Source organism: Metarhizium robertsii, assembly GCF_000187425.2.
Source record: "Metarhizium robertsii ARSEF 23 chromosome Unknown MAA_Scf_10, whole genome shotgun sequence".
NCBI classification, from domain to species: domain Eukaryota; kingdom Fungi; phylum Ascomycota; class Sordariomycetes; order Hypocreales; family Clavicipitaceae; genus Metarhizium; species Metarhizium robertsii.
In genome coordinates this window covers 737,025-748,230 of record NW_011942150.1, presented here as the reverse complement: position 1 = coordinate 748,230, position 11,206 = coordinate 737,025, and the positions used below count along the sequence as shown (strand labels likewise).

At 48.5% G+C, this 11,206-nt stretch overlaps 4 protein-coding genes across 4 annotated transcripts; 2 read left to right on the top strand and 2 right to left on the bottom strand.

The window, feature by feature from the left end:
- Window positions 1–1,118: 1,118 nt before the first annotated feature.
- MAA_10044 (Cytochrome P450, DtxS2) lies at window positions 1,119–2,768 on the bottom strand (the record flags this gene model as incomplete). The annotated part of the gene is made up of 2 exons (XM_007828042.2): window positions 1,119–1,469; window positions 1,569–2,768. 2 exons carry the CDS (start codon window positions 2,766–2,768, stop codon window positions 1,119–1,121), a joined length of 1,551 nt encoding a protein of 516 aa, XP_007826233.2.
- Window positions 2,769–4,480: 1,712 nt separating this feature from the next.
- Window positions 4,481–5,858, top strand: MAA_10045 (Aldo/keto reductase, DtxS3; the record flags this gene model as incomplete). Its single annotated transcript, XM_007828043.2, has 5 exons — window positions 4,481–4,663; window positions 4,727–4,771; window positions 4,845–5,052; window positions 5,115–5,449; window positions 5,517–5,858. The coding sequence occupies 5 exons, from the start codon at window positions 4,481–4,483 to the stop codon at window positions 5,856–5,858; spliced, it is 1,113 nt and encodes a 370-aa protein (XP_007826234.2).
- A 585-nt stretch (window positions 5,859–6,443) lies between these two features.
- On the top strand, window positions 6,444–7,949 carry MAA_10046 (Aspartic acid decarboxylase, DtxS4; the record flags this gene model as incomplete). The annotated part of the gene is made up of 1 exon (XM_007828044.2): window positions 6,444–7,949. One exon carries the CDS (start codon window positions 6,444–6,446, stop codon window positions 7,947–7,949), a length of 1,506 nt encoding a protein of 501 aa, XP_007826235.2.
- A 655-nt stretch (window positions 7,950–8,604) lies between these two features.
- Window positions 8,605–10,251, bottom strand: MAA_10047 (V-type ATPase; the record flags this gene model as incomplete). Its single annotated transcript, XM_007828045.2, has 7 exons — window positions 8,605–9,196; window positions 9,249–9,574; window positions 9,627–9,788; window positions 9,845–9,880; window positions 9,944–9,963; window positions 10,025–10,109; window positions 10,156–10,251. 7 exons carry the CDS (start codon window positions 10,249–10,251, stop codon window positions 8,605–8,607), a joined length of 1,317 nt encoding a protein of 438 aa, XP_007826236.2.
- Between the last annotated feature and the right edge of the window lie 955 nt (window positions 10,252–11,206).

The following is an 11,206-nucleotide window of genomic DNA, read 5'->3' as shown; positions in this document are numbered from 1 at the left end:
ACCTGACGGCCATATACATAAGAGACACTCGGATGATCATGGTACTACAAGGCGGACGGAGGAGATTAGGTCAATACAATCAAGGATGCAAGCCAAGTTGTTCCGCAGCGCCTATGCTATGGGCCATGGATGGATAGAATGGGCCGACCAAATGTAACGCGTGTAAGAACGGGTACGGACTTCGCGAAATGGGGCAAGTATTTGCCCCATGCGACACGTTCTTCAGCCATGTGTGCCCATTGCCCAGGTCAACTTGAAGCCATTTGCATTATCGGGGATCGGAGGATGGGTGGTTCATCCGGTTTTTGGTCCATTTTTGCATCGCGCCTAGCATGTATTTCATTTTGTATCAAATCAATGAAATAATCAAAGTCATACTACTGATTAAAATAAAACAATAAATACTAGTCACTTGTAATAACCGTCAAAAACTTACACCTCGAGAAAAAAGGCTGGAACTGTCTTGCCAAGGCTTACCCCCTCCTCCATCCTTCAAGTTCTCCCCATATAGTCGGTACACGAATGGGAGAACGCTATTCAACGTGCAATTCTCACACCAGGGGTGTAGGAATGCACGCATGGACTGCGACGCCTGGTATTGCGTGACCTTTTAGGAGATACCATGCGCAAGGCGTAGTAACTCCAGGGATATATAGGGAACCTTAAATGAAATTCGCCATCCATACCAAAATTAGTCTCTAGACATCGGAAAAGAAATTCCGGAAGACATGGAAGACAAGGATCAAAGATTGTAAATGGCAGTTCTTCATTCAGAGACTGATTAGCTACAGGCTTGATATTTTAGTACCAAGTTTCGATTAGCCACCATGAATGAACGAGCCATGGATTCTTACAACTATGAGAAGCAGATGGTCATGGAACCGTAGTTTTAATCTTATGCAAACTATTGAAAGATGCATGTTGAATGTCCTTTCGTTACATCTAAAGTCTTCCCCCAGCAACATTTCCTTTTACAAAGTATTGTCTACTTCTATATTGCTCTTGTCCGCGCCATGTCATGCGAGACTTGCTATCTGACATATGGAGATTGTGACATTGTTGTCCTGTAGCATGTTGCCGCTATACTGAGTCGCAGGCACAATGACAAGACAACGAGGTTAGACTTGGAACTGACGTTCCTTGAACTCAACCACCAGTTTTGGCTTTTCCCATAGTTGGAAGGTGCGCTGCTTGAATCCCCAATCTTCATAACCAGGCTTTAGCTTGAGATCAAAATGCCAAAGCAGTTTTGCAAGGATTAGCCTCATCTCATGATAGGCCAGGTTTCGTCCGATGCAATTTCGAGGGCCGTAGCTGAATGGACGGACAGCGTCAAGTCTATCATCCTTGAAGGGAGATTTTGGATCATTCCGTGTTTCAGCAAGCCAGCGCTCTGGCCTAAAGGCCTTTGCATCGAAAAAGTTTCTCTCAGATCGATAGGTTGCGAGGTGGTGCACGCCAACGATAGTCTAGACCAGCATTAGCAAGACTAGAGTGCTCAACTGAATACGGCCGCGGGCTGGGAAACTGTTGTGATTTGGATACATGTCAAAAATTTGTACACTTACGTTCTCGGGTATCAACTCTCCTGCAATAAGGGTTGGTCGGCCAGGAAGCGTTCGGCGGATAAGGGACGTGGGCACAGGGGGATACATGCGCAAGGTCTCCTCAATGCATGCCAACATGAAGGGCAGTTCCGCTGTTGCCTTGAAAGTGATTTCATCATCTGACTTGAAGGCTTCGCGTACTTCCTTGGCGCACCGAGCCATGGCATCGGGATTGCTGCATAGAAAAAAGGTGATGCCCGTAAGAGCCGTCGAGGTGGTTTCCGAACCCGCACTGATGACAATGTCCGAGTTTGAGGCCAATTCGTGGTCCGTTACTCCTTGATCCTCGCCACGATTCCGTAGCATAAATGTCATGAAATCATGGCGTGGATGAGTGTCTCTATTGGCAATGCGCTTCATTGTCAACTCATAGGAACGTTTCTGGTGGTCACTCAGCGAGCGCTGCTGTTCCGGCGAAAGAAGCCACCAGACTAGCAGCCAAGAAATGTAAGGGAAAACCAGTAGAGGAACCAGAACCTTCATGCTGCTCATGCTTTTAAGCCAGAGATGTTGCTTTCCAGTTGCCAGCGAGTTGAAGGATTCGCCGTAGCAAAGGTCGCCGAATATGTCAAAGGTCGTCATGGTGTACCACTGGGATACATTGACGTATGGATCCGACGACTTTGCAAACTTGTGGAGATGCTCGATGAGCATGTCAACGTATCCCTTGATGAGCGCTTCTTCGTGAGTAATTGCTTCTGGCGTTAAAGCTGGCGTCATTGCCTTGCGAAACCGATGATGATCCCGAGAGTGCGCAGTGATGATGTTGGGTCGCTCCTCCATGCCACTTCCTTTGTAGATGTGCTTCGGAAGCTCCGCGTGGCCCGTACCATAGATGTCTCGCCAGGCCGACATTTCTGTGAAGCTGAGGGTGTCGGGACCGACACGGATAATGTGCCCAAGTTTCTGGTGCAATTTTACGATTTGGTGATCTTGTTGCCCGCGAATGTGAGAGATGCTCTTCATCCAGGGCGCTGCAATCCATGTCACGGGACCTGGGAAGCGGCGTAAGGGATGAAGAAATACATTGTAGAAGGCAGTATATAGTATTGTCGCGACTTTTAGGCCTAGCAGGACTATTACGGACGCAAGGATGGCCTGCCACGGCGTGAGAGAGATATCTTCATGGTAACCGAGAGATTTGCCAGGTATGCGGAGCATATTCAGGAGAGGTAGGAAAGGACCAGATGGCAAGCTCGTTGCTGTATATGTGATGCCAGAGACACGCCGAACGGGTTTGACAGCTCACAGAGACTGGATTATTCGTACATGTAAGCCAGTTTAAAAGTGTCTTTGATAGGGTGTAATGGACGACTGACGAAGAAGGAAGCAAAGACGTTTGTCGAAATATTGGGAGAATGAAGGCGAGTTCCCCATGGCGACGACTGGCAATGCACTGACCTATTTCTTTAAGACAATTGGCCATGGTGTTGCATCGCTGACGCATCAAGCGGCAGGAATGCGCATAAATCAAGACGTCTGTGCTAAACGGCACTTTGGTCAAGCTAGTCAGACATTCCATCATAACCTACCGTGCCGAGACAAGGACTAGACTTGGTACCCAATCCCCGCTGAAGCAAAAGGCCTTGTTTTCACAGTGTGAATCTTTCCATCCCCCTCCCGAGCCGTGCCGGCATCTATATACAGCCGTGTGTGTGCAACTCACGGCAACCGTCGTGACAAGTCACGACACCCACCACGAATCAACGACGGTTGAAGCACAACACCACCGGCAATAGGTGCGCCACATCGTGTCAATCTGCGGCACGGTTTAGCCCGGCAATATATAATACGTGGCTCTACCTTGACCCTTTCACTCAACCCTGCCGAGATGGCGCGGGGGGGCCGGAGCGGACATGAGGGTCGCCAAGAATGTAGTTTTCATCCGATGAATCCACATGTCGAGTTGAGTTCAAAGCATCAATGGGATGTGTTGCCAGGTTCATTGCGTAGCGCCCGCATCTCGCACCGCCTGCACTGTGGATATCTACGATTCAGGAGAGACATGAACCGTGCTGATGGCCAAGCTACCAGGCTCTACCAGACGGCATTTGGCAGATGAAAATCAGCCAAACTAATCCGTTAACGGAAAGAGACCAACCGGCGTGCATTACCCCGCTGGGCGTGGGGGGCTCAAGGGTACATGTACATGTACATGTACATGTCTGGTCAATAGATTTGTTACTCCATGCAGCAACCCACCAACCCTGCAGTCCAGTGAATGATGTTGATTACCAACAAGCTTGACCTAGTTATAATTAGACGTTGGTAACATAGAGAGGGCAGAATACTGCATAACCCATCACACTGAGCTTACACTTGTCCTTGCTGAACTCGAGGGGTAAATATTCTCATCCTCACCCCCTCCTGGCCTTGTCCGTCACCTGAGATATGTACACCTCATTCAAAGTACCATACTTGCGCTTCATCGTAAATGTAGTTCGGGAATTCCAGCCCTTTGACCTGACCCACTGGGAATCATTTGTTCCGTTCAGACAATTCTCATGTCCACGCGTCGTTTCGGTTCGCTCTGGATCTGAAGGAAATGTCTCCAATTAGGTAGCAAATAACCCTGGCCGTTGAGTTCCGGCAAGTTGTAATTTTCTTAAGTACGTCATGTAATAATGGGACAAAGAGAGCATCATCCCACTTTCCTCGCCATGTTCCGTGCTGGCATCGGCGTAAGCGTATACAGATCCGACGTATGCCAGTCGGGTTCAAACAGCCAACTCCCAGTCAATCAGATGTACTTAGCTCATCCAGCTCCAATCCATCCGAGTTCGAATCGTCTATATCTCCATGAAACTGTGAGGCGGTACTAGCTGGGTTGTAAGCTGGTTGATGACGCACTCTATCTTGAAGTTCTGGTAACCATGGCCAAAGTATCTCTTGAAAAACTGCTTCGAATTCCACCATCTCTAACACAATCTATATCACAAACCAAGGTGGACTATCTGAACCTTGGTCATTCGGGCTTGAGAGTGTCGCGGCCCATACTTGGTGGGCTTCACCTTGGGAGCCGCAAGTGGTTACCCTGGGTTCTTGACGAGGAAAAGGTCCGCATCTCTTTCTAATAGCCTCTTAACTCAACTTAACTCAACTAACCTACATGTTGATAGGCTTTACCTATCCTTAAAGCAGCATATGACCTGGGAGTCAATACTGTACGTGTCCCCCTCCTCCCTTAGCAGAGGGGACTCGATGGCCAGTCAGACAGCTACCACTAACAACGTCAAGTGGGATACTGCAAATGTATATTCCAATGGAGAGTCCGAGAGAATCATCGCCAAGGCGCTCTCCAAATATAAAATCCCTCGGAACAAGGTGGTGTTGATGACCAAGTGCTACCGGGTCATGTCTGATCCTGAAAGGTTTGATCCAGGTTCAGGAGTAACAATGCACCACGAGTTGGCAGATTATAGCAAGGACTATGTAAATCAATGGGGTAACTTTCTATACTACATACTCCAAAACAAGGTGAATAGAAGCTAAATCAAATATTCCTAGGTCTATCGCGGCGAGCCCTCTTCAGCGCCGTCGAGGCTTCACTCGATCGCCTCAACACCAGCTACATTGATGTCCTCCAGATCCATCGGTTCGATCATACAGTACCCCCAGAAGAGACAATGTCTGCACTAAACGACTTGATAAGGGCGGGCATGGTCCGCTATATTGGCGCGAGCTCCATGTGGACGTTCCAGTTCGCCACCTTGCAGCACATAGCCGAGACAAAGGGTCTAACTAAATTCATCTCGATGCAGAATCACTACAACCTCATCTATCGTGAAGAGGAAAGAGAGATGAACCAGTATTGCAAGATGACAGGTGTTGGCCTCATTCCGGTTTGTCCTTGGCACCCTACAATACAGGCTGGACATGTGCAATGCTGACTCTTATATCGTCTCGTAGTGGGGGCCGTTGGCATCTGGTAGACTAGCTCGAAGGCCAACACAAGAGGAAGGGTCTTTGCGAGCAAGTTGCAGTGCTCATGGCTCATTATACGAGAGCGACGACTACAACGTAGACAGGATCATACAGCGAGTAGCGGAGATTGCTGAGAAACGAGGCTGGCCGATGAGTCATGTCAGCCTGGCTTGGTTAAATCGACGGGTAACAGCCCCCATCATAGGCTTCGGTTCCGTCGGACGAATTGAAGAAGCGCTGGCGGCAAGGGGTAAGGAACTGTCGAGAGATGAGGAGCAGTATCTAGAAGAATTGTACGTCCCTCAAAGAATACAGGGACACTCGTGATAGTTTAGATGATACTTTGAAGAAAGTAGAGTTAATTACAAGGCACTACTTTACACTACACGCAAGAACTCAACTACGCTAAATCGGGGACAACAGTCTTTGTAATTTGCATCGCTTGCCTAAAAAGCACGGCCCTTACTAATGTAATCGGAAAATTGTGACACCTTGAAGAACGGGAGGGGGTAGGGAGATGACAAACTCCGCTATAACCTAATGATTGGAAAATGGAATAAAACGGACTTGGCCGTTGCCTTCGAACGAGCCATCAAACCTCGAAGGATTCGCATGTGCTGTTGTGGGGATATTCTGTGTTGACATGGGCAGTGCAAGGGGGTGTAAGTGCAGTTACCGGGAAAACCAGTACAAGGCGAGAGAAGCGTTACTTCACGGGTTGTACTAAAGTTGCGGCATTTTTCTTTGCAATAATGAGTCTCACATTTGCCTTGAAGAAATTCCCGTAAAGCCTACTCTCCACGTTGAGACCAGAGTTTGTCAGTATAAATAACCCTCTGGGAAAACCTAATCAGCAGCGATGCATCGTCCCAACTCCAGAGCATCCATGAGAATTATGCCTTTGACCGTTCCATGAGGGACACCAAGAAAATGTTGAACCGAGCAGATGAACTTGACGATCTCTATGAGGCGGTCAGAGCACTCATCATTCCGCATGTTCGTGCAGCCGACGAAGCTTGCTCTTTAAAGAGTGCTGGCCAGCTTCACACCGACGACACTCAACGCCTACAGAACGTTCTGGTTGAGCCATATCCGCCCAAAGCCCTGCAAGAACGCTTTCAATTCACTCTACCCGATAATGAGGGAAACGGCAAAGACGGTCTCATGCACCTTATTCGGGACGTTTTACGCTACAGCGTAAATACCTGGGACCAAGGTTTCATGGACAAGCTCACCTCGAGCACGAATCCCGTGGGCGTCATCTCTGAGATTGTCCTTGGGATTCTCAACACCAATGTTCACGTCTATCACGTGGCACCAGCCCTGTCCGTGATTGAGAAAGTCACGGGGCGTACGCTCGCGGCCTACTTTGGATTCAACAGTCCATCTGCCGGGGGGATTTCTTGCCAAGGAGGCAGTGCGTCAAACCTGACATCCCTCGTTGTCGCTCGCAACTCATTATATCCTGATTGCAAACTCAACGGCGGAAGCTCGTACCAATTTGCCATCTTTACCAGCTGCCATGGACATTTCTCCATGGAGAAAGCGGCTATTACATGCGGCATGGGTTTATCAAGCGTCGTTCATGTGCCTGTCAATGACGACGGGCGCATGAATGTAAGTGCCCTGCGTGAGCTAGTTATTCAAGCCAAAGCGCAGGGCAAAACACCACTCTATGTTAATGCGACCGCTGGGACCACCGTACTCGGTGTCTTTGATCCCCTTCACGAAATCAAGACGATATGTGAAGAGTTTGGAATGTGGTTTCATGTCGATGCCTCCTGGGGGGGCTCGATTATCTTTTCAGCCAAACACAGACATAAGCTGACAGGCTGTGAGCTTGCCGACTCACTCACTATTAGTCCCCATAAGATGCTTAATGTCCCAATGACATGCTCTTTCTTACTTACTAATAACTTGAGTTCCTTTTATACTGCAAATTCACTCGACGCCGGGTATTTATTCCACGATACAGAGGACGACGAAGTATGGGACCTGGCAAACTTGACACTACAATGTGGCCGTAGGGCAGACAGCCTAAAAATGGCGTTGGCCTGGACATACTACGGTGCGGCCGGCTTTGAAAGACGTATTAACCATGCGTTTAAAATGGCTGCTCATCTGAGTAGCATTATCCAAAAATCACCGGATTTTGAGCTTGTATCGCCCAATCCCCCGCCTTGCCTGCAGGTCTGCTTCTACTACACACCAGGAGGGAAAATGGCGAAGAGCGAAATGGAAACGTCTAGAAGAACGAGAGCCATGGTGGAGAAAATGGTTGATCGAGGGTTCATGTTTGATTTTGCTCCTGGACCGAAAGGTGACTTTTTTAGAGTTGTTGTGAATTGCGAGACGTTACTCGGAACGGTTGAGGGACTTTTCAAGGGATTGGAAGCGGTGGGCAAGCAGGTGGTGTGATAATGGAATATGTTGCCGCCTGCAGAGCCTCGCAAGCTTTGCACGTTGTTCTGCGAATTGACTAATTATGGATTAATGGATCGGTGTGCAAGTTCTAGATTGAAGCTACACGAGAGCCCAATTGCTACTTATAGACTATACTGATGCTGGTTGGCTATTCTATTGAAGTGAGTGTCAAGTATCACCCGGTCGTATCTATTGACGACTTGTAGTTTTTCAAAAATGACTAAATATCTATCACCTTACGCAACAAAATCCCCAGGTTTCTCGCTCGCCGATGGTTTCGCCATGAACTAACACTGGAGAAACGTCGACGGACACAAACATCTGCGCATCTGACACATATATAAATATGTAAAACAGACGACACATTCAGAGTCGCAACTTCAACAAAAACCTACATCAAATTGAATCACCTCGCCGGTTTGTAGATCTGGTGCATCTCGTGCGCCGATCGAAATCTCAAGTTCTATTCATGGTTTTGGGCTATGTCCTTTTGCAACTTCGCCTCTGCATCCACATCCTTTCTTGCCCTTTGATAAAATTTATCAAGAATAGCAGCAGGTACTCTATTGAGCTGCTCTTTTGGGAAAATGCGTAGCAAAGTCCACGCGAGATCTAGTGACTCAAAAATTGTGCGCGACTCAAATGGCCCTTAACTAAGGAATTGCCTCTCGAATTTATCAAGAAACTCAAGCGCTAGTTTATCTTCTGCAGAGAGAGCCTCTTCCCCAACTACAGCTCTCATTCCGGCCACATCTTTACCTGTAGCGTACTTCGCGTATAATTGGTTTGAGACATCAGCGTGATCCTTTCTTGTCATGCCGTCTCCAATAGCAGACTTCATTAAACGAGAGAGGGATGGTAAAACATTGATTGGCGGATAAATGCCTCGATTGTGAAGGGATTGGTCAATAAATATCTGGCCTTCTGTGATGTAACCAGTTAAATCGGGGATGGGGTGAGTGATGTCGTTATTCGGCATGGTAAGAATTGGTAATTGCGTGATGGAGCCTTTTCGCCCAGTAACACGACCAGCGCGCTCATAGAGGCTTGCCAAATCAGTATACATGGACCCGGGGAACCCACGGCGACCGGGCACTTCCTCTCTTGCCGCTGAGATCTCGCGGAGGGCCTCGCAGTAGGCGGTCATGTCGGTAAGAATTACGAGAACATGCTTTTCAAGCTGGTAAGCAAAGAACTCGGCGGTTGTAAGAGCCAGTCGGGGGGTGATGATGCGCTCGATTCTAATATACCCTATTAGTGCCTAGTCTTGTAAGCGTCGGAACGAGAATTTACGTGGGATCATTTGCTAGGTTCAGAAAGAGGGTGACACGCTCCATGCTTCCATTTTCCTCAAAATCCCTAGTAAAGAACCTAGCTGTTTCTCGGTTTACCCCCATGGCACCGAACACAATCGAGAAGTTGTCTTCATGGCCATCGTGGACGCCTTTATTAGTGACGCCATGATGTTTAACTAAACTCGCCTGTCGGCATATCTGGGCAGCAATCTCATTATGCGGTAGCCCAGAGGCCGAGAAAATGGGAATCTTTTGACCACGGGCAATCGAGTTCATGGTATCAATAGCGGAAATACCAGTTGATATCATTTCTTCGGGATATTCCTAATGGCCTGTCAGAAAGATGCGTTTCAACTTGGCATCCGCAGCCACATACCCGAGAATAGGGATTGATAGCACTCCCATTAATATCGATATAATCTTCGGGGAGCACCTTTGGCCCTTTGTCGATTACTTTGCCAGACCCATCGAATACACGTCCCAGCATGTCCTCTGCTACACCAAGTTTCATGCTTTGACCCGAGAACCTAACCTTGGTCTGCATTGGTACAAAATTAGCATGGCGCAGACCTGGCTCGAGGCATTTCTTGGTACCTTGCTGACGTCTATTCCAGACGTGCCCTCGAAAACCTATCATGTTTTGTGAATCATGTGTTGCGAATCAACCAACGTTGGTAGAGTGGGTAGATTTACTTGAACGACGGCTCGGTCGCCTGATAATTGCTGTCACATACTTTGCTTCAGACGTCAAACTTGGATGGGGCGTGGACTAACCTCGTCCTTCCAACACCTTGCCCGACCTCTCAGATCCATCTCCAAGGGTCAAGGTGACGATTTCATCATATATTGGAAACTTGACCTGGACGAGTTTAATGAAGGCGTCGAAAGAGGCCCGTGATACTTACATTTTCTACTATGACGAGGGGACCACTAACGCCATTGACGGTATTATACTGCACCCTCGGTCGCACCGAATAGGAGGGCTCTCGCGCATCTGCCATGGAAAGTTCTGGATGGAATCAAGGGGTTGGAACAGAGGTCCAATGTGTATGGACGGACGTGGTGCAATAAATGGCGAAGTAGTGGTCCAAGTATAGCTGATGCGGTGCAACCGAGTCATATGAGATGATGGCTGGCATTCTGGGATGGCGAGCAGTATAACGCCCGCAGTCATTCGCGCAGAGGGGGAGAATATCTGTGCGATATGAAGAGAGGCAACCTTTTGCCGACTCAATTTCACCGCCGCCAAGCAAGTGCCGATGTGTAGTCCTGGGTTTCCGACACTTGGATACCGATGTATTATGATGCGAACAATCAAGGGGCAATGTGATTGTCGCTAGCACATGGCAGCCTGTGCATGTACCGCCGACGTATGTATGGTGCGACTTGATGCCATGTACATATCAATTGCATGAGCCCAAGTCTCAATGACGGCCGGAACGTGACCAGGACGGAGCTCCTTAGCATCATTGATGAGAGCGGGCACGGGTTCTTGTGGACCGGCGGCATTGATTCGGGTGGATTGACCGTTGACGGCATGGCACCAGAGCGGATGGCGATTGGCGCGGACTTTCAATGTTCAACAAATGATGTCGTCAACCAGAGCCGTTGTGTTGCCTGCTCAATGCTACCTTCCCAGGCAGGGGTTTTGGCTGATGGAAATCAGCCAAACAGGCATGGGAACATTGAATGGAAATCCCCGCCGCTGTCCCCGGGCCCGGTTTAGCAATGCGACATAGCAATAGAGCTTCATGGGGCCCCAGCCCGCAAAATAATAACCTCGAGCCGTTACACAACTATCTGCATAATGAACGTGCACCGGTTGACGTCAATTGTGACCAATGAGTCTGGTACTCGGTAAAGCCGCGCAAACACTGTCTGGCAGCACTAGCTTTATAGTACCAACCAAGGGTAATCAGAAGCCGCCCTACCCGGAAGACATGCATGAAGAAGAAT